This window comes from Drosophila montana, unplaced genomic scaffold (genome assembly GCF_035044405.1).
Source record: "Drosophila montana isolate Dmon_TW-CO22-7 unplaced genomic scaffold, ASM3504440v1 contig_2848_1, whole genome shotgun sequence".
Classification (NCBI taxonomy): domain Eukaryota; kingdom Metazoa; phylum Arthropoda; class Insecta; order Diptera; family Drosophilidae; genus Drosophila; species Drosophila montana.
In genome coordinates this window covers 115,033-137,222 of record NW_026997721.1, presented here as the reverse complement: position 1 = coordinate 137,222, position 22,190 = coordinate 115,033, and the positions used below count along the sequence as shown (strand labels likewise).

Sequence of the window (22,190 nt, the reverse complement as noted above, 5' to 3'; positions counted from 1 at the left end):
ATGCATCAATTCAAACCCAAAATCATAAAAAAGAAGGGCACGCGTCAGATGCGTGCCAATAATAAAATTTTCTTTTGCGCCAATAATCTGCCCATTCACACACATTTGTGTCTGTGTGTGTGTACAGCTCGAAATTCAGAAACCCCAATAACTTCAAATCTTGCAAGGGACAGGCAGGCAACCAACAGGCACACAAACGCATAAATGCTTATATTTTCGTTTTCCACACGTAATAGCCTTATTCCACTGTCCACATTTCTTAAACATTTTTGAAAAATGTGTAAATTCGCCCCGAACAGTTCGTGTTTTTGGCGATAATTTATCGAACTTTTAATCGATGTTGTGAAAATTGTGAAGTTATCATTACTAAAAACAGCTGATTTAGCAGCGATCTTATGCGGTAACTTTGAAATTTAATTATAAATATTAATAATCCCACAGTTTTTACCATTTAAAGATGACCAAATCCCGTAGAGTCCATTAAATGGAGACCCTAGTTCGAGGTAGTGTTTTATGACTTTTGAAAGGAAAACTTTGCGGCGCTTACGTAAATCAAAGAAACTCGATCAGAATTTTATTTAAAAAAGCGGTACTTTTCCCACTCACGTATTACCGACAACTGACACTTGCCAATGGAACACCAATATGTGAAGTTACAATATGTGACATATATTAAGCATAGTGGAAAAAGGCTATAACTGCCGATGCTGATTTTAGATGTAGATGCAAACTCAGTGCCGGTGAAAACGAACTATTAGAAGTCAAGATCGAACCGACTTAATTTCGTAGATTTTATAGATATATTCATAGAAGATGTCATCACTAATCCAGTGCATGAGACGTCGAGTTACAAATAAAGTGGAAGAAACGTTTTTCTATAAAATATACAGTGTTTTATTTCAATATGGGTACACTATCCGATTTTGGTCAAATAGCTTTGAAATGGGATCCAAAAAACTTAGAAATTCGTACCATGTCAGTCGAAAAAACTTTAGAGCCGTTGGTTTTGCAAGTGACAACGCTAGTGAACACTAAAGGGCCAAGCAAAAAAAAGAAAGGTGAGGCAGTAAAAATTAAGTTTATATATATTTTAAAACGCTATTAAGAATTTCAATTGAGAATTTTATTAGGATATTAAGCTTTCAATTGAGTCTGTCATTAATTTTCACGATATACATATCTTTAAAGGACAAGAAATGCTTTCCCTCTTTAAAGGGATTAACACAAATGCATATTTACATATATGTATGTATTAAGTATGTATACTCTGCAAGGTGCGCCCATATTTAAAATAGTTAAATAGCTTAGATATTAGAGAAAATTGTAATTATACAGAACATTGGTTTATTCAATGCTCTTACATGTTTATTATTGAAAATTCATAAAACTGTATAGAAAATTTGTTTTATAAATTTTTCTGGAAGGTACTAAAAAAAATGGTGTTATTTTTAAACGAAAAAAAAAGATTACGCGTTCTTAATAAATAAATTAATTAAAATAGAATGCAAAAATATGTTCAGTAGTGCGTGTTGACTCCTTGGTGTCTTACAACTTCAAAAACACTGTTTTTTTATATAGCAGTACAGAATGTATGACGTTCAAAGATATATCGCTCCAGGCAAGATAATTTGCTGCTGTTAACGATTTCCTCTCTTCATACTGTCTTTCTCCTTTGCGGTGTTAAGCCAGCTCCATATATGTAGGTCTAAAGTGTAAGGTGTCCTTAGTTAACGTTTTGGCGAGTGTTATGAATTATTCTGTTTAAGATCCATGACAATTGTCAAAATAATAATATAATTAAAATTAAATTAATTGTTAAAAAGTTAACTCAGATCTAATGGATATGATGACTTCGTCCAGACAAGCAACTGGGTGTGCAATTTTTTCGAATAATGTTCGAACTCTGATTAAATGAAATTTGACAATCAATACATGCCTGATACTAGGTAAAAGAAAAGTTAAAGGAAAAGTTTCTGCAACCAATGAATAGGAGTGTATATGCATCTACATGCATACATTGTTCGATTAAATTAATCGTTCGTGGCATCCGAGACATCAAAATACATTATGACAAAAAATTATAGTGCAATTATGTTTTAGGAATACGGATTTTTGTGTCTAAAATAAACTTTCGTTGTTCTGCAAGTTCCTTAGTTCCGAACGGATTTATTATTAAAATCAAACTAAAGTTAAGTACAGAAATGTACAGAAATGTTCTTAGAGCTAAGCTAGCCCTGTGACCCATGTTTGTTGATACAGCACACTGTCTAGCGAATCGTATTTCGGACAGCCAGTGTATGAGAACGCTTTAGATAACATTGGTGCTGACGCGCGGCTATTTTATAGCCGTGCATAAGGCGTAAAATTGTTGACAGTAACAACTGTTTGAATACAAGCAGTTGATACTGTCAAGGAAAGAACCCAGGGACCTACAACATTAAATTATATTTTTCGGTACCAGAAAAAGGTTACAATATGTATATATAGCTCATTTGAATGGGGACTAGCGCGTTTAATGTTTTAAATTAGGTCCCAGAATAAAAAAGAAATCTTATAATAAGTGAACCATAATATATTAAAATGATCCCTAAAAAAAAAAACAAAAAAACATTTATTTTTAATGTAAAATATGTTATTGAGAGAATAAAATGATAGTTGTGATTATAGGCTCTTCATTTTTATTTTGAACATAGAAGCTTGTATTTCTCGGCCCAGTCAGATTCATTTTTTATAACACCTATAGCCATGATTATGTGCGTATATATGTAACAGGAAGTCCAGTACTTTTGATAACCAACATGATGCTATTTTCGAACTGTGCTTCGATGATGTTTATATTTTGTTATAACCGACAAAGCCCTTTTATCGCGAAGAGTGGTGTTAGATGGTCAACCTCTGTTTGCAACAAATATAATTGCTGCCATATTTTTTTAAGTGTAAGTAAGCAAAAGCAATGATATATTCAGCGCGCCGAAGATTTAACACAATTTAAGACATTTGCCTTATGGGATTGCAGATATGTGAAAATAGTAAAGCTCGTAAATGCTTAGTGAAAATATCGGGGAAAACAGAGTATTTTTCCGTCCGATTCTTCCTAACAATGGCTTATGTAAGCAGCATAGTTCAAATTCCGAGTTTGGTCAGTATATCTTGATATGAATTAGTTTTTTTTTAGCAGTTTCTTAGCTGAATTAGTAATCCGATGTTGGTAAAATTTTTCATAGGGGTCAAACTTATAAATGCCTAGTTTTGGTAAAATGTTTTGAAAAACAATACCCCTTGTAAACATTTCCCTTTTCAGATATATGAGAATATTGTGCAGCTATAGTGAAACTTAGCACAGCCGAGTTAGGATAATATATTTTTATAAACCAAAAGTGTCCATAAAAGAATCTACTACAAGGGTATAAAAAATCACTTGTTATTGGTATTGTCATTCCTCAATATTGGTGTACTTACCGATTCATTATAGTGCACACGTATGTGCACTTAGATACTGAGCAGCAGCTTTTGTACAGATATATTTAAATTATATTTTTTGTGTTTTCTCTTGGCACTTCAGCTTTCCCTGTCATATGCAAAGAATCGTTTAACAGTCCTCTCCATAGAAAAGACAAAAAATCTGATGTGGAAAACTGCCATAATTATGCATTAATATAATTATATTATATTATTTTAAAATCTCAGCAAGGGATCGTGGCTCATAAATGTGTAAGCATTAATTAATTATTAAAGACTAGGTTAGTTCTGTTAATCTTTAATTTTTTAACAACACACTCTGGTGTGATATTGTATGCCGATTATGTAATCTGATAAATATGCCGGAACTTATTACTTTCAGTCTTAGTGTCAAGTAAATATTTATAATTTTAGTTGTCCTAAATCAAGGTAATGACTTATCAACTATTCCGATAATTAAGTTTACAACATTCTTGATCATATTATCAATTTTTATCAATGAGGCGCAAGGCATGTCATATGAAAAATTTTATATACGGCAAATTCATATGACTGTGGAGTGTTGCCTTGCCGGCATAAGTCAATTATGTTTAAATAAAAGAATAATGAAGTTATATAAGTGTATTATTAAATTAGTACATGATGAAGATAAGGTGAATGGTTGTATTTGGAAAAAATATCGTCATTATAGATTATGTGTCAAAAAACCTATTCATGGTGAGCAGTGTGTGCTCATCACATTATATGCTGAAAGCATATAATTTTAAAAGTATGTCATATACTCGTTTGTCTGAGTAATTATATCGTTATTTGTTATGTTGTATAACACTTGGCTACGATATTAAGAAAAAGATAATTGTGAAATTTCAAGCCAAGATATGTTGTTTGTAATAATTTGATTTATTACTACATCGTGTAAACAAATGGGTTTCCTTTTATCGTAAAATATAACATTTGCATCCAATGGAAATTCGATTCATACAGATGTATGGACGGATTAGTATGTTGGAAAAAAAAAAGTTTCAATAAGTTTTGTAATTATTATTTAAATATTTGTTATAAATGAAACTTTAACATTTTACATACTATGTAATTTAGTATGTGATTTGTTTTACTTAATATATTTTTGTCGCATATACATATAAATAAATTATCAAGTTTGTAATCAAAATAAAATGTTTTTTCCATTTTGGTATTAAACAATGTGTGATAAAATATATATTAAGTAAGTGTACCTATAAAGATATTTTTGAACGAATTATATATATTTCATATAGATATAATATGTAGTTAATTTTTAAAAAAATGTGAAACGTAAATTAACGAACATGAAATGCTATGTAATAATGGCCATATTCGTTTTTATTTTACATTAATATCTATAGTATATTTTTTATTCAAAAATATATTAAGTTGTCATGTAAATACATTTTGTATAAATATATATGTATATTTTGTACATATAAATTTAAAAAAACATTATTCTGGTTGATCCTGCCAGTAGTTATATGCTTGTCTCAAAGATTAAGCCATGCATGTCTAAGTACACACGAATTAACAGTGAAACCGCAAAAGGCTCATTATATCAGTTATGGTTCCTTAGATCGTTAACAGTTACTTGGATAACTGTGGTAATTCTAGAGCTAATACATGCAATTAAAACACGGACCTTTTGGAACGTGTGCTTTTATTAGGCTAAAACCAAGCGATCGCAAGATCGTTATATTGGTTGAACTCTAGATAACATGCAGATCGTATGGTCTTGTACCGACGACAGATCTTTCAAATGTCTGCCCTATCAACTTTTGATGGTAGTATCTAGGACTACCATGGTTGCAACGGGTAACGGGGAATCAGGGTTCGATTCCGGAGAGGGAGCCTGAGAAACGGCTACCACATCTAAGGAAGGCAGCAGGCGCGTAAATTACCCACTCCCAGCTCGGGGAGGTAGTGACGAAAAATAACAATACAGGACTCATATCCGAGGCCCTGTAATTGGAATGAGTACACTTTAAATCCTTTAACAAGGACCTATTGGAGGGCAAGTCTGGTGCCAGCAGCACGGCACAGTAATCTATTAGCCTAAATCTCTATATATAAAACTGTTTGTCCTGACTGACTGACTGGCTGACTGACTGACTGATTGGTGATCAACGCACAGCCCAAACCGTAAGAGCTAGGAAGCTGAAATTTTCACTGTAGTTACTTTATGTGATGTAGGTGCACGTTAAGACGGGGTTTCAGGAAATTCCACTCGCAAGTGTGGAAAAATCGCGAAAAACGTTTGTATGTAACTTTTTTGTTTACCATCCGATCGGCCTCAAACTTATTTTCAAAGATCTTTGTTCAAATTCATTTAAGGGGTGTTTCACACTTTTCGAAAAATCCGTTCCTCCTTGGTGGAAATGGAGGTCAAAGATTTGGTGGGTGACGTTTCGCGCTCAAATTCATTTCCAGTGATCTATATGAAAAATCATTTGAGACGTGTTTCTCACTTTTCGCAGAATTCAAACTTCTTCGGGAAGAATGCGATTTAAAGATTTTTTGGGCGGCGTTTTATGTTGTGACCGATTTGCTTCAAACTTATTTTTAAAGCTCTTCATAAGAACTTAATAAGTACGTATTTCAGCGATTTGGAAAATTCCACCCGCAACAGTGGTAAATTGACGGAAAACGGTTGTATGAAAGTTTTTTGTTTACCATCCGATCGGCCCCAAATTCATATTTAAAGATCTATGTTTAAATTCATTTAAGTGGTTTTTCACACTTTTTGAAAAATCCATTCCTCCTTGGTGGAAATGGAGGTCAAAGATTTGGTGGATGACGTTTTGTGTTCAAATTTATTTCCAAAGATCTATAAGAAAAATCATTAGAGACGTGTTTCACATTTCTCGCAAAATTTTTTGGTGAATTTTAAGAGTTTTCCGATTTGCATAAAAGTTGTTTGATTCCCGTCCGATCAGTTTCAAAATCATTTTTTTGATTTTATAACATACGTGCCACGGGCAAGGCCGGGTTATACCCGCTAGTATTTATATAAATATAAATATAAAATTATGACTGATTGCTAATTTGAATTATATGCTTGCATTAACATAAAATAAGAGAAATTTAAAAAAAAGTTCTGATATATGATTAATTGATATGATTACAGTGCGTTAATTTTTCGAAATTATATAATGACATAATTATTATTGATATTTGAGTTAATTATTGGGATATAATATAGCGTATTTATTATTATTATTTTTTTTAACTATTTATAGTTAATTAACGCAATTCCGGGGCGCTCTATTTAGTTATGTATAATGATATTATTATTATTTAAAACTCTAAGTGAAAAGTACCTTAAGCATATACATATGCTTTGACCCGAAATATGGTGAACTATACTTGGTCAGGTTGAAGTCAGGGGCAGCCCTGATGAAAGACCGAAACAGTTCTGACGGGCAAATTGATTGTCAGAAATGAGTATAGGGGCACTAATCGAACCAGCTAGTAGCTGGTTCCTTCCGGTGCACTTAACTGTTGTATAAAATAATCGTATCTGGTAAAGCGAATGATTAGAGGTCTTAGGGTCGAAACGATCTTAACCTATTCTTAAACTTTAAATGGGTAAGAACCTTAACTTTCTTGATATTTGGTTTAAGGTTATGATATAATGTGCAAGTGGGCCACTTTTGGTAAGCAGAACTGGCGCTGTGGGATGAAGCAAACGTAATGTTACGGTGCCCAAATTAACAGCTCATACAGAAATAATGAAAAGGTGTTAGTTGCTTCAAATAACAGGACGGTGGTCATGGAAGTCGAAATCCGCTGAGGAGTGTACAGCAACTCACCAGCCGAAGCAACTAGCCCTTAAAATGGATGGCGCTCAAGTTGTATACTAATCATTGCCGCTAAAGAAAATGATTTATATTACTTGTGGTATACATTTTGAAACTTTAGTGAGTAGAAAGGTACAATAGTGTGCTTATAAGTGTTTTTGGCGTAAGTCGGCATGGAGCCGCTATTGGTACAGATCTTGGTGGAAGTAGCAAATAATCTAGTGAGACCTTGGAGGACTGAAGTGGAGAAAGGTTTTCGTGCTCATCCTGGCAACAGTAATAACCATTAAGAAGCCGTCGAGAGGCATCTCGATCGCGAAACTGCACCCACCATCTGCGACCCTTATTTGAACCGTCGAGGAATGCATTTTTCCAAACGTGTGAAACACCCCTTAATTGAATTCGAACAAAGATATTTGAAAATGAATTTGAGGCAGATATAGTGTAAACAAAAAATAACATATAAACGTTTAACACAATTTTTCCATACTAGCTGGTGCATTTTTCCAATATTACCATATAAGGTAAATACAGTTGTAAACAGTAAACATTAATGTAAACTTTTAAAAGTCAACAGCCACAACATCTAGTGTTTTATAAGCAATAGTAGTATAAACTATATATAACTTTATTGTAAAAAGTCAAGCTTGGCACTCTAAGAAAATAAGAAGAGAACGCGAGGTAACGCCGACTCATGATATGTAGAAAAACGAGTAAATAAAAATAAAGAAGATTACAAATCTGGTGTAAGGTTTACCCAAAAGTTCCCATCGATATCATTAAGTTGACAAAATTAGAGCTTAAGCCGCTGCTTTCGGAGAAAGGAGTTCCTGTATGCAACGAAACTACTATATACCAGTTGCGTACACTGGTGAAATCAGTAATGGCCGAGACTGTTGAAACATCGCGTGTCTCCGGAGAAGAGTCACCGAGTACGTCAGGAGCTTTGGATATAAATGCGGAATGTTTTGAGTCGGGTCAACTGTTGGAACAGCCTTATGAAAACGCCCACAACGAGCAGCCTGCAGAGTTGCATGAGGATGAACCTGGCCATGGGAATGTCGCTAATTCAGAAGTAAATGTTTCAAATGAGTTCGCGTTCGTAATAAATGAAATCACCGTGTACACTGCACATAAAAATTTTGCAGAGCTAATGGCACGTGTTTTCGAACTGGAAAGCGGAGTTGAGCCACCCAATCGACGTCGCCGTGTGGATATCAACGATGTCGAGGATGTGGATATAGACGATGTTCAATGTTGAGCACCTTTCAGGCATCTGTTGCAGCTCGCGCACCTAATGACGCCACTATGAGTGCAATTCTTGAGACTAGATATTAGTACTGCCGTCAAATAGGGCATCAAGGATTGCGTGCGTCCCAAAAGACCAGAAGAAGGAAGAAGGTTGATTCAATTGTTTTTAAATTGGCCGCTAATACAAGCAGTGCCCAAAGCGCGGCAGTATTACTGCCATGGGGATGCCATGATGAGGAGGGCACAAACGATAAATCATTTATCCTATTAGTAAGTCTAAGACTACCTTGTAAAGGGAGATGCACTGAAATGAACAATATTTTTGCATTGTTAGACACCGGAAGCCCTGTAAGCTTTACGAGTAAATCGGAAAGGCGTAAACTCATCAAAAACTTGATATTGGATGAAAAATCATATAAGGAAGTTGGTCATTAAGTTGGGTGTTCAAATAAAATTATGTTATTTTGCAAACTTAATAAAACTCGCAATAAACTTTGCGTTTAAAGAAAGGACTTTTTTAGGTTTTTAACAATATGTTGCTGGAGACATGTGTCAATTGTTTGCACTCTTCGCTGTTTTTTATGTTAATTGTTAATTTGTTTGCTCAGTTGCAACCTTAGAAGGACCCTTCATTCATAGAGAGAAAGAGAACAATAGACGGAAGCAATACTGAATTAAATTGTTCTGTCCATCTAGACTAAATGTTAATACATGATAATATACGAATATTTTATCGTGCAATTAGATCTACTGCTGATAATTTCACCAATATCGATCAAGATCTTCCATAAGTTATTAAATGCATACATAAAAATAGAATTGCAATTGCGATTGTATCGTATACCGTGCTATGTATATGTGCAGCTACTTAAGTTCCGAGTCGGTCTAGCCATGTTCGTCCGTATGTATGATCGCGAGGATCTCGGAACCTTTATGAGCTAGAGTCTTGAAATTGGAACTAAGATCCTCCTAGTGTTCGCACAGTACGAGTTTGGTTCTGATAGTCGATAACTTGCCCCGTTTCCAAGTAAGCGATAAAAATCGATATCAAAATCCCATATTTTGAGCAAGTCTCTTTGGTTTTTAGAGTCACCAAAATTGACATCAGCTTTTTGTACAATTGTAAGAATTTCTATATACATGTACACACACACATTCATGCGCGTCGTTATTGAATTCTACCAACATGTGATCCCATTTAAATTCGTTTTTTTTTTTCTCATCGAATATAAATTGTTGGTATGGCTAGGGAACTTTTTTTTTTATTTGTAATTAATTTGTATTTATGCTAAAGAAAATGGGCTCGTAGCGCGAGCTTCAATAGATGGTGTTGGTAGAAGAGGGTCAGGGTATCCCCTAGTCGGGAACTCCCGACTTCCTCGTATAAAGTCTTCTATTCTAAACTATTTAGCAAGTAGATAGTCCTATCTTTATTTGTAATTGTATTTGTACACATACTCGTAGTTTGTATCGACTTTTTTTTTTCATATTTACTTTGCATTTCGTGTCGTACGTTACACGACTGCGCCCCTCGGTCGGTTGGGCGGGAGGTGGGATGCAGTACGTTGCATCGGGATTCGCGTAAAAGAAAAAAAAAAAAAAAAAAAGAGCCTCTTACTTGGGTTTTTATGCTAAAGCAAAAGAGCGCGTATTTATAGCTTCATTTGTCATTGTTAGCAGGAAGTTCAGTGTATCCCCTAGTCGGACACTCCCAACTAGAGCACTCTTACTTGCTTTTAGGATATTCTAACCGAAATGGGAAGTTGTCACCTTCATTGCTCCTAGCGTACACAAATCATATTAACATTTGATAACTATTATCATATAGATCTATAGAAATATTGGGTCCGCAATAAAGTTTTTGAACAAAGCCCTTCTAATCGTTACGCTTTCTTTTTTGCTTTGAGCTGTTATTTTATGGTCAGTTGCACTCGACTAAAACGTCCTTATTTGTTTTTATATCCTTAGCCTATTGAAAATGTGTAAAAACATATAATGTTTTTGTGCAAATGTATGTAAAGGGCAGCAGGAAGCATTTCCGACTCCATAAAATATATAGTCTTAATCAGCATCAATAGCCGAGTTGATCTAGCCATGTCCGTATGTATGAACACGTCGATCTCAGAACCTATAAGAGCTAGAGTTTTGATGTTTTAAATCCAATTGCCCGCGCAGTACGAGTTATCATTCTGTTTCTACGAAATATATACAAATTGATTTTTAGGTTAGGTTTATAATAATATCTCGGAGTCTATAAGAGAAGTTAGAGTTTCCAAATTTGTAAAATTTGCAAAGGCTTAGATTTGTGCTTGGCATATAAACAATGTATCCACGATATTTATCCCTGACAATTTCATATTGATCGGATTGTAAACAGAAATGAATAATTATTGAATTTCTCGTTCAAAAATTGAAAATGCATTGTTGCAGAATTTAGTGCACATGTCTGGGGTGTGCCTTTTTGTGCATCTATTCTTACTTGTTACTAAGTTTTTTATTTGATTTTTAAGGAAAATCAAAGCGGGCGAGTGCACTAGTTGCTGCTGTTGAAAAAGCTACAGAAAATTTTATACAGAAGGGAGAGCAAATTGCGTATGAGAATCCGGATATAACGCAAGAAATGTTATCTGCCGTCGACGAGGTGCGTAAAACAGGAGATGCCATGAGCATTGCAGCAAGGGAGTTTTCGGAGGATCCATGTAGTTCATTAAAAAGAGGGAACATGGTGCGAGCAGCACGGAATCTGCTTTCAGCTGTAACACGCTTATTAATTTTAGCAGATATGGTGGATGTTCATTTGTTGCTTAAATCTCTTCACATTGTTGAAGATGATCTTAATAAACTTAAGAATGCATCAAGCCAAGACGAACTTATGAACAACATGCGGGTAAGTTCACATTAAGCTAAAAAAAAATAAAGGTATCAAATAAAAAACCTTGATAAACTAGCAATTCGGTCGTAACGCTGGAGAGCTCATCAAACAAGCAGCAAAGCGTCAACAAGAACTAAAGGATCCACAATTGAGGGATGACTTAGCTGCCGCACGTGCAATGCTTAAAAAGCATTCAACAATGCTCCTGACTGCATCAAAAGTTTATGTTCGACATCCAGAATTAGATCTGGCCAAAGTCAACAGAGACTTTATCTTAAAACAAGTGTGCGATGCTGTTAACACGATTAGCGATGTGGCCCAGGGCAAATCATCACAGCCTACCGATGTTTATAGTGGTGCAGGAGAACTAGCTGCAGCCTTGGACGATTTTGACGTGGGTGCTTTTATTTTAGTAAATCTTATTGTTGCTTAATTATTTGCTTTTACAATTTTTAGGAGGGTATTATAATTGATCCCATGACATACAGTGATAAACGGTCACGTCAACTGCTGGAAGAACGTTTAGAAAGTATTATTAGTGCTGCTGCACTAATGGCCGATGCAGACTGTACAAGGGACGAGCGCAGAGAAAGAATTGTTGCCGAATGCAATGCCGTCCGCCAGGCTCTACAAGATCTCCTTTCTGAATACATGTCAAACGTAAGTTATTTGGAAGCCAGAATGCTAATATATGTATGTATAACTTTAGATTATATTTAACAAACATATATTATTTTAGATGGGTCAAAAAGATAACAGCCCCGCTCTAGATCGTGCCATTGATCAAATGTGTCGCAAAACTAGAGATCTGCGTCGGCAGCTTCGCAAAGCAGTTGTTGATCACGTGTCCGATTCCTTTTTGGAAACAACTACGCCTTTAATTGACTTAATTGAAGCCGCTAAATCTGGTAATGAAAAAAAAGTGAGGGAAAAAGCTGAGATATTTACGAAGCATGCTGAAAAATTAGTTGAAGTTGCTAACCTCGTGTGCAGTATGTCAAATAACGAAGACGGGGTGAAAATGGTCCGCTATGCGGCGGCCCAGATCGAAAGCTTATGCCCCCAAGTAATAAATGCTGCATCAATTCTCACGGTTCGACCCAACTCAAAGGTTGCCCAAGAGAACATGTCTGCTTATCGCCAAGCATGGGAGGTGCAAGTTCGGATATTAACGGAAGCTGTCGATGACATTACAACCATTGATGATTTTTTAGCTGTTTCCGAAAATCATATTCTTGAAGATGTAAACAAATGTGTCATGGCGTTGCAAGTTGGGGACGCTAAGGATCTACGTGGAACTGCTGGATCCATTCAAGGCCGATCGTCCCGTGTGTGCAATGTTGTTGAGGCTGAAATGGACAACTATGAGACATGCATTTATACAAAGCGAGTTTTGGAAGCAGTTAAAGTGCTACGCGAGCAAGGTTGGTATTACCGAATTTCTTTAAACATCTATAATGTGGCTGACCGATGGCTATAATTAGCATGTAGCGAATAAGAAGTGAAGTTTTATTCAGCGCAACGTGTGGGGAGCAATTTAGAACAACTTATTATTTTCAGAGGGTAACGTGTTCATTTCCTTATCCAAGCTCTCCAATTATATTTTATTATGGCAACATATCAGCCGAAATTATGCAACACCAGGCAAAAAATTTAAAATAATTATATAAGGTAGTTATAACGGCGTTTTATTCGATGAGAATATTTAAATCCGACGGATAGGCTGTGTTTCTCATGTTAATGGCAACAAAATTTCAAATGTAAATTATGCAATGAATCTACGATGAATCCAGTAAAGGTATCGGTAGGCGTCCTGCTCGATTTAATGTTGTTGGTGTCCCGGTGGCGGGCTCTCAGCGTGAATCGATGTTCGACTATCAAAACATAACTGAAGCTAATGTCACCAGCGACGTGAGATATAAGCTATTAAAAAGATATAAACTACGAAGAAGCATAAGCTATAAATCTACAGCCAGCAAGCCGACTCTGTATAAGCGAAAATGCTGCTCTTGCAACTTATGCAAGGGATAAGGTTACCCAATCTGAGTACAATTCTCAGCCATTGGGTAGGTTTCTTATAAAGTACTATAATTATGTAGAAAGTTCAAAATGTCAAAGTTAAAAGCAATAAAATTCGTAGTAAAACAAGCTTATTGTAGATTTTGTTGGAGAACCGCCAGTCGTGAAAGGTACTAAGATGGACAGTAATTACATAAATTAAAAAAGGCCGTTTACTGCTATGGTACCGTGGTCGACATATCAATTTTGAACGAACTACTTTTCACTATCCGCTGATGCTTAGTTCATCTGCAAAGAATAAATTTACATTTATTATGCTTAACGAAAAATCATTTTTACAATTCGCCAAATGCAGGACTCTCGATGGAAAATTAAAATTTTTTTTGGGGGAAGCTTGAAGTTTTGTCTGATAAGCTTTAAACTTTTTTTCAAAGCATTTCGAAAATTTAGCGATATAGGAAATTCCCCCCGCAACTGTGCAAATTTGGCAGGAAACTTGCAACTTTTTTGCTTATTATCGGTCGACTTCAAAGTCATCTTCAGATACGTTTTTGATCCGTTTTTCGCAAAATTCACTTGCTTAGCCGAAAAGTGCGGGTCAATGGCTTTCAGATTCTCGCTCAAAGCTAAAATGGGAGGGGAAACTATTGATTCCAATTTTTGGTTCTTTACTCGATGGACTTTTAATATATTTCTATATGGATTTAACTTTCCACGGTTGGGAAAAGAGATACATTTAAATGTTAAACACAAAACTAGCAACAGGAAAGGCCGGAATATACCCGCTAGTATTGTATAAAAAACTTATTTATCTGGGGCAAGGCCAAACAGGTATACATTAAGCTTAATTAGGCGAATAGTAAATAAATTCGCCTTCTTTCGATAAATGTAAGAAAGTTTGTCCAGACTTATTGTCTGTTTGATTGGTGATCTGCCCCAAGTTTGCACAAATATACTCTTGTTTCTGATCACCGATAACTTGCCCTGTTTCTAAGCAATAAAAATTAATATAATATCCTGTTTTTCGATCAAAACTCTTACGTTTTAAATCACCAAATTGTATACGTAGTTTCTAGAATAGAATATACAGATTAGAATTTTTTTGATTTTATGGCTACTGCCATAAAAATTGAATTCTATACTATAATTGCAGTTACTATTGTATTTTATGCTGAGTTGTTTGCATGTGCTGTTATATTAATCCAGTTTTTTCGTTAAAACTTGGTGATGTTTGCTGTGATGTTTGGAGCGAATGCACGTTATTTGGTCGGTTAAAATTAGTTACGAAGTCGATACCGGCAGGGAAACTAACGTTTTTTTTTTTTTAATATTTTTTTTATTGATGCTAGTATATTCCTTTACTAAAAAAAAATAAAAACCATAAAGCCAAGGCAATCGATCACATATAGTTAGAAAAACAAGGTAAAGGTATCCCCTAGTCGGGCAATTCCACCTCGATCACTTTTGTTTGAGTCACTTATTTGGCTTATCGATATATGCTGATCGATATATATGACTGAAGAGTTGGTGATCGACAGACATCCAAAACCTATTAAAGCTCCGAAGCTGGAAAATTTGACCTCCAAGTTGGGCAGAAGTATCCTCAAAGTTATAAAGGCATAAAGAATCATTTGTTTATTTTGTGAACGAAACGTAATGATTTAGTTTGATAGAATTGATTTATGAGCTTTAAATAAACAAACGACAGATTTTAACAAAAAAAAAGGGAAAATGCATGGCTCGTAGTAAGTTGAGTTATTCTTAATTACAGATTTTCGTTTGATTTGGCTGTTTTTTCAATAACAATGCTTGCACAACATTTAGGTATGTCACCCCCGTGACGACAGAATACAAAATATTTTATTCAGAGAAAATATTTTTTAAAACGAGATAATTATATGCATTTTTTTCATATATGTATATTAACTTTGTACGGTCTTAGTTTTTGCATATATACGGGTGGAAATTCGCTGAAACACGTTTTTATTAGGGATTTATGTAGAGCGTTGAAAGTAAGTTTGAAGGTGATCGGGCGAAACTTGAAACTTTACCAAAAAATCTCTGCCCCATTTTCACTCAGGAGGGGTGTAATTGGCTGACAGAGTAAAACACATCTTAAATCGGCTTACATAAAGATCGTAAAAAATTCATTTTTAAACGAAACTTCGCCTACCAAATATTTGACCCTCCTTTTCATAGATGAATGTGCGCACTTTAAACGCATTTGTTTATGTATGAATCTAAATTACACAAACAAGGAAAAACTTATAATTGAGGCACCGGTCACTAACATAAAAATGTAATATTTAATGACTTATTTAACCTGTCTTATATATACTAACATGCAGTTGACTACATTTACACTTTAATATAAAATCAATTAATTAACTAATTCATTTCATCAATTAAATATCAACGTTGCAGGTGTGATTTGAGAGTCATTTCTATTATTGCGGGATTAGAATACATATTCGAACAGCATGCTCAATTGCCTATAGAAGCTTGCCAGTTTATTATAAAATTGTAGGTCCGACGAGATCAAACAAATCAAAGCAAATCAAGGAGTGTGAGATTGTATATTCTATACAAAAATTTCTCTGTAAGCTAAAAACATGTCAAGTAATATTAATAAAATAGTTTGAGGCTTATGCAAAATTGCTGTATCTGAAGCACTAAATAGTTATATTATATACATTAACATTTACACAATGCAGGTTTTCGCTATTAAAACCTCATAGTAGTTGTAATTTCAATAATTCATAGGTCTGACCAAAGCTACTGATTTTGTTGATATGAACCTTCCAACTAGGGGTGTTATTAATTGTTATTTCTAGGCTCTTTAAATTATCATATCAACACATTTTTAATTTTTAAACTAAGAAATTCAGTTTCCAAATTTTTTTTGGATACACCACGACAAATTCTATGGTGAAAGAGTGATATTCAATAAAGTATTGAGTATATATATATACATATTTATATATATATATGTATATACAAAAAGATATAAAGATACAAAAAAATTTGTATTCGTATTTATTTTATACGTACCACGGGCAAGGTGGGGTTATACCCGCTACAAATATATCTATATATATATAAATATCTATATATATATATATATACTAGCGGGTATAACCCGGCCTTGCCCGTGGCACGTTTAAAGTAAATTTACTCAAAAGGCTTTGAAAATAATTTGTAATCTGATTGGACGGTAAAAAAAAAAACTTTCATGCAAAAGTTTTTCGCTAATTAACCACTGTTGTAGGTGGAATTTCCCAAATCATTGAAACACGTATACATTAAGTCCTTATGCAGAGCTTTGAAAATAAGTTTGAAGCAAATTGCACATAACTTAAAACTTCATCAAAAAAATCTTTGAATCGCATTTCTATCGAAGGATTTTAGATTCTGCGAAAAGTGAAAATCACGTCTCAAATGAACTTTCATATAGATATTTGGAAATGAATTTGAGGGCGAATTTTTGACCCCCATTTCCACCAAGGAGGGAAGAGAAAAACTTAAAAACTTAACCAAAAAATTCCTTGAATTGCACTTTCCACCGTGAAAGCTGTGATTTTGCCAAAAATGTGAAATCCGTCTCAAATGATTATGATCATACATAAAAATGTAGATCCATGAAAATAAATTTAAACGCGAAACGCCACTCACCAAATCTTTGACCCCCATTTCCAGCAAGGAGGGATGCATTTTCCAAAAAGTGTGAAATACTCATCAGATGAATTTTGACAAAGATCTTTGGAAATGTCTTTGTAGCCTATCGGATGGTAAGCAAAAAACTTTTGCCAAATCGCTGAAGCACGTATTTATTAAGTTCTTGTGTAGAGATTTGAAAATCAGTTTGAAGCAAATCGGACAAAACTTATAACTCTGCCCAAAAAATCTTTGAATTGAATTTTCTACCGAGTAAGTTTTGATGCTGCGAAAAGTGTAAAACTCGTCTTAAATGATTTTTCGTGTAGATCTTTAGAAATAAATTTGACAACGTAACGTCAATCACCAAATCTTTGGCCCCCATTTCCGTCAAGGAGAAATGCATTTTTCGAAAAGTGGGAAACACCCGCAAATGAATTTGAACAAAGATCTTTTAAAATGAGTTTGAGGCCGATCGGATGGAAAACAAAAAAGTTGCACAAAAACCTTTTTTCGATTTTTCCACACATGCAAGTGGAATTTCCCGAAACCCCGCCTTAACGTGCTCCTTCATCACATAAAGTAAATACAGTGAACATTTCAGCTCCTAGCTCTTACGGTTTGGGCCGTGCGTTCGTCACCAGCCAGTCAGACAGAACAAACAGTTTTACATATAGAGATATATGTATATGATCCAGCCATTACAAAATTATATTTATGTAGTATTCATTTTTTTTTTTTAATAATAAGTCATTTCACAACACACCTATTTTAAATTTAGCCTAGTTCTCTTCATGTTCCAAATCAATATTCAATTCAAAACAGACTCGTTCGTCATCTTTTTTTTCTAAAAAGCCATTTTCATCTTCGATTAAATTTATTTACCAATTCTTTCGGAATTTTTCTCTGTTTGTTTCATTTTTGTCGTTTATCTAATCAGCGACTAGATAACAAAGGATCAGAAGAATCCTATGCTCTATTAAAAAAACGTAGGTTATGTTGTTCTGTTCACTATATTGTCCTTTTTTCGCACACTGTAAACGAAAAATATTCTAAGGCATTGTTTTGTTCATAAAGGGCGGTTTTCTTTCGCAAACACAGTGGTTAAATGTAAAGTAGTCTTTGGGTTAGCTTGGTCAACTTTTTGTTGCTTATAATTCTCAAGTGATTTATACTTCGGACTAGGGCTTATATACTTTTTTTCAAAGCATTTCGAAAATTTAGCGATATAGGAAATTCCCCCCGCAACTGTGCAAATTTGGCAGGAAACTTGCAACTTTTTTGCTTATTATCGGTCGACTTCAAAGTCATCTTCAGATACGTTTTTGATCCGTTTTTCGCAAAATTCACTTGCTTAGCCGAAAAGTGCGGGTCAATGGCTTTCAGATTCTCGCTCAAAGCTAAAATGGGAGGGGAAACTATTGATTCCAATTTTTGGTTCTTTACTCGATGGACTTTTAATATATTTCTATATGGATTTAACTTTCCACGGTTGGGAAAAGAGATACATTTAAATGTTAAACACAAAACTAGCAACAGGAAAGGCCGGAATATACCCGCTAGTATTGTATAAAAAACTTATTTATCTGGGGCAAGGCCAAACAGGTATACATTAAGCTTAATTAGGCGAATAGTAAATAAATTCGCCTTCTTTCGATAAATGTAAGAAAGTTTGTCCAGACTTATTGTCTGTTTGATTGGTGATCTGCCCCAAGTTTGCACAAATATACTCTTGTTTCTGATCACCGATAACTTGCCCTGTTTCTAAGCAATAAAAATTAATATAATATCCTGTTTTTCGATCAAAACTCTTACGTTTTAAATCACCAAATTGTATACGTAGTTTCTAGAATAGAATATACAGATTAGAATTTTTTTGATTTTATGGCTACTGCCATAAAAATTGAATTCTATACTATAATTGCAGTTACTATTGTATTTTATGCTGAGTTGTTTGCATGTGCTGTTATATTAATCCAGTTTTTTCGTTAAAACTTGGTGATGTTTGCTGTGATGTTTGGAGCGAATGCACGTTATTTGGTCGGTTAAAATTAGTTACGAAGTCGATACCGGCAGGGAAACTAACGTTTTTTTTTTTTAATATTTTTTTTATTGATGCTAGTATATTCCTTTACTAAAAAAAAATAAAAACCATAAAGCCAAGGCAATCGATCACATATAGTTAGAAAAACAAGGTAAAGGTATCCCCTAGTCGGGCAATTCCACCTCGATCACTTTTGTTTGAGTCACTTATTTGGCTTATCGATATATGCTGATCGATATATATGACTGAAGAGTTGGTGATCGACAGACATCCAAAACCTATTAAAGCTCCGAAGCTGGAAAATTTGACCTCCAAGTTGGGCAGAAGTATCCTCAAAGTTATAAAGGCATAAAGAATCATTTGTTTATTTTGTGAACGAAACGTAATGATTTAGTTTGATAGAATTGATTTATGAGCTTTAAATAAACAAACGACAGATTTTAACAAAAAAAAAAGGGAAAATGCATGGCTCGTAGTAAGTTGAGTTATTCTTAATTACAGATTTTCGTTTGATTTGGCTGTTTTTTCAATAACAATGCTTGCACAACATTTAGGTATGTCACCCCCGTGACGACAGAATACAAAATATTTTATTCAGAGAAAATATTTTTTAAAACGAGATAATTATATGCATTTTTTTCATATATGTATATTAACTTTGTACGGTCTTAGTTTTTGCATATATACGGGTGGAAATTCGCTGAAACACGTTTTTATTAGGGATTTATGTAGAGCGTTGAAAGTAAGTTTGAAGGTGATCGGGCGAAACTTGAAACTTTACCAAAAAATCTCTGCCCCATTTTCACTCAGGAGGGGTGTAATTGGCTGACAGAGTAAAACACATCTTAAATCGGCTTACATAAAGATCGTAAAAAATTCATTTTTAAACGAAACTTCGCCTACCAAATATTTGACCCTCCTTTTCATAGATGAATGTGCGCACTTTAAACGCATTTGTTTATGTATGAATCTAAATTACACAAACAAGGAAAAACTTATAATTGAGGCACCGGTCACTAACATAAAAATGTAATATTTAATGACTTATTTAACCTGTCTTATATATACTAACATGCAGTTGACTACATTTACACTTTAATATAAAATCAATTAATTAACTAATTCATTTCATCAATTAAATATCAACGTTGCAGGTGTGATTTGAGAGTCATTTCTATTATTGCGGGATTAGAATACATATTCGAACAGCATGCTCAATTGCCTATAGAAGCTTGCCAGTTTATTATAAAATTGTAGGTCCGACGAGATCAAACAAATCAAAGCAAATCAAGGAGTGTGAGATTGTATATTCTATACAAAAATTTCTCTGTAAGCTAAAAACATGTCAAGTAATATTAATAAAATAGTTTGAGGCTTATGCAAAATTGCTGTATCTGAAGCACTAAATAGTTATATTATATACATTAACATTTACACAATGCAGGTTTTCGCTATTAAAACCTCATAGTAGTTGTAATTTCAATAATTCATAGGTCTGACCAAAGCTACTGATTTTGTTGATATGAACCTTCCAACTAGGGGTGTTATTAATTGTTATTTCTAGGCTCTTTAAATTATCATATCAACACATTTTTAATTTTTAAACTAAGAAATTCAGTTTCCAAATTTTTTTTGGATACACCACGACAAATTCTATGGTGAAAGAGTGATATTCAATAAAGTATTGAGTATATATATATACATATTTATATATATATATGTATATACAAAAAGATATAAAGATACAAAAAAATTTGTATTCGTATTTATTTTATACGTACCACGGGCAAGGTGGGGTTATACCCGCTACAAATATATCTATATATATATAAATATCTATATATATATATATATACTAGCGGGTATAACCCGGCCTTGCCCGTGGCACGTTTAAAGTAAATTTACTCAAAAGGCTTTGAAAATAATTTGTAATCTGATTGGACGGTAAAAAAAAAAAACTTTCATGCAAAAGTTTTTCGCTAATTAACCACTGTTGTAGGTGGAATTTCCCAAATCATTGAAACACGTATACATTAAGTCCTTATGCAGAGCTTTGAAAATAAGTTTGAAGCAAATTGCACATAACTTAAAACTTCATCAAAAAAATCTTTGAATCGCATTTCTATCGAAGGATTTTAGATTCTGCGAAAAGTGAAAATCACGTCTCAAATGAACTTTCATATAGATATTTGGAAATGAATTTGAGGGCGAATTTTTGACCCCCATTTCCACCAAGGAGGGAAGAGAAAAACTTAAAAACTTAACCAAAAAATTCCTTGAATTGCACTTTCCACCGTGAAAGCTGTGATTTTGCCAAAAATGTGAAATCCGTCTCAAATGATTATGATCATACATAAAAATGTAGATCCATGAAAATAAATTTAAACGCGAAACGCCACTCACCAAATCTTTGACCCCCATTTCCAGCAAGGAGGGATGCATTTTCCAAAAAGTGTGAAATACTCATCAGATGAATTTTGACAAAGATCTTTGGAAATGTCTTTGTAGCCTATCGGATGGTAAGCAAAAAACTTTTGCCAAATCGCTGAAGCACGTATTTATTAAGTTCTTGTGTAGAGATTTGAAAATCAGTTTGAAGCAAATCGGACAAAACTTATAACTCTGCCCAAAAAATCTTTGAATTGAATTTTCTACCGAGTAAGTTTTGATGCTGCGAAAAGTGTAAAACTCGTCTTAAATGATTTTTCGTGTAGATCTTTAGAAATAAATTTGACAACGTAACGTCAATCACCAAATCTTTGGCCCCCATTTCCGTCAAGGAGAAATGCATTTTTCGAAAAGTGGGAAACACCCGCAAATGAATTTGAACAAAGATCTTTTAAAATGAGTTTGAGGCCGATCGGATGGAAAACAACAAAGTTGCACAAAAACCTTTTTTCGATTTTTCCACACATGCAAGTGGAATTTCCCGAAACCCCGCCTTAACGTGCTCCTTCATCACATAAAGTAAATACAGTGAACATTTCAGCTCCTAGCTCTTACGGTTTGGGCCGTGCGTTCGTCACCAGCCAGTCAGACAGAACAAACAGTTTTACATATAGAG

General features: G+C 34.2%; 1 protein-coding gene across 7 annotated transcripts in view; it reads left to right on the top strand.

Moving 5' to 3' along the window:
• Window positions 1-821: 821 nt before the first annotated feature.
• The window catches only part of alpha-Cat (catenin alpha), a 56,022-nt gene continuing 34,653 nt past the window's right edge, over window positions 822-22,190 (top strand). For 4 of the 7 annotated variants that reach the window (XM_064684601.1, XM_064684599.1, XM_064684600.1 and 1 more), the window contains exons 1-5: window positions 822-1,058; window positions 11,048-11,424; window positions 11,486-11,803; window positions 11,866-12,069; window positions 12,149-12,833. In XM_064684601.1, the coding sequence (XP_064540671.1) occupies window positions 905-1,058; window positions 11,048-11,424; window positions 11,486-11,803; window positions 11,866-12,069; window positions 12,149-12,833 (1,738 nt within the window). In that variant the 5' untranslated portion in view covers window positions 822-904. The remainder of the gene's footprint in view (window positions 1,059-11,047; window positions 11,425-11,485; window positions 11,804-11,865; window positions 12,070-12,148; window positions 12,834-22,190) is intronic. The other 3 variants (XM_064684598.1, XR_010436528.1, XM_064684597.1) reach the window with 3 other exon arrangements.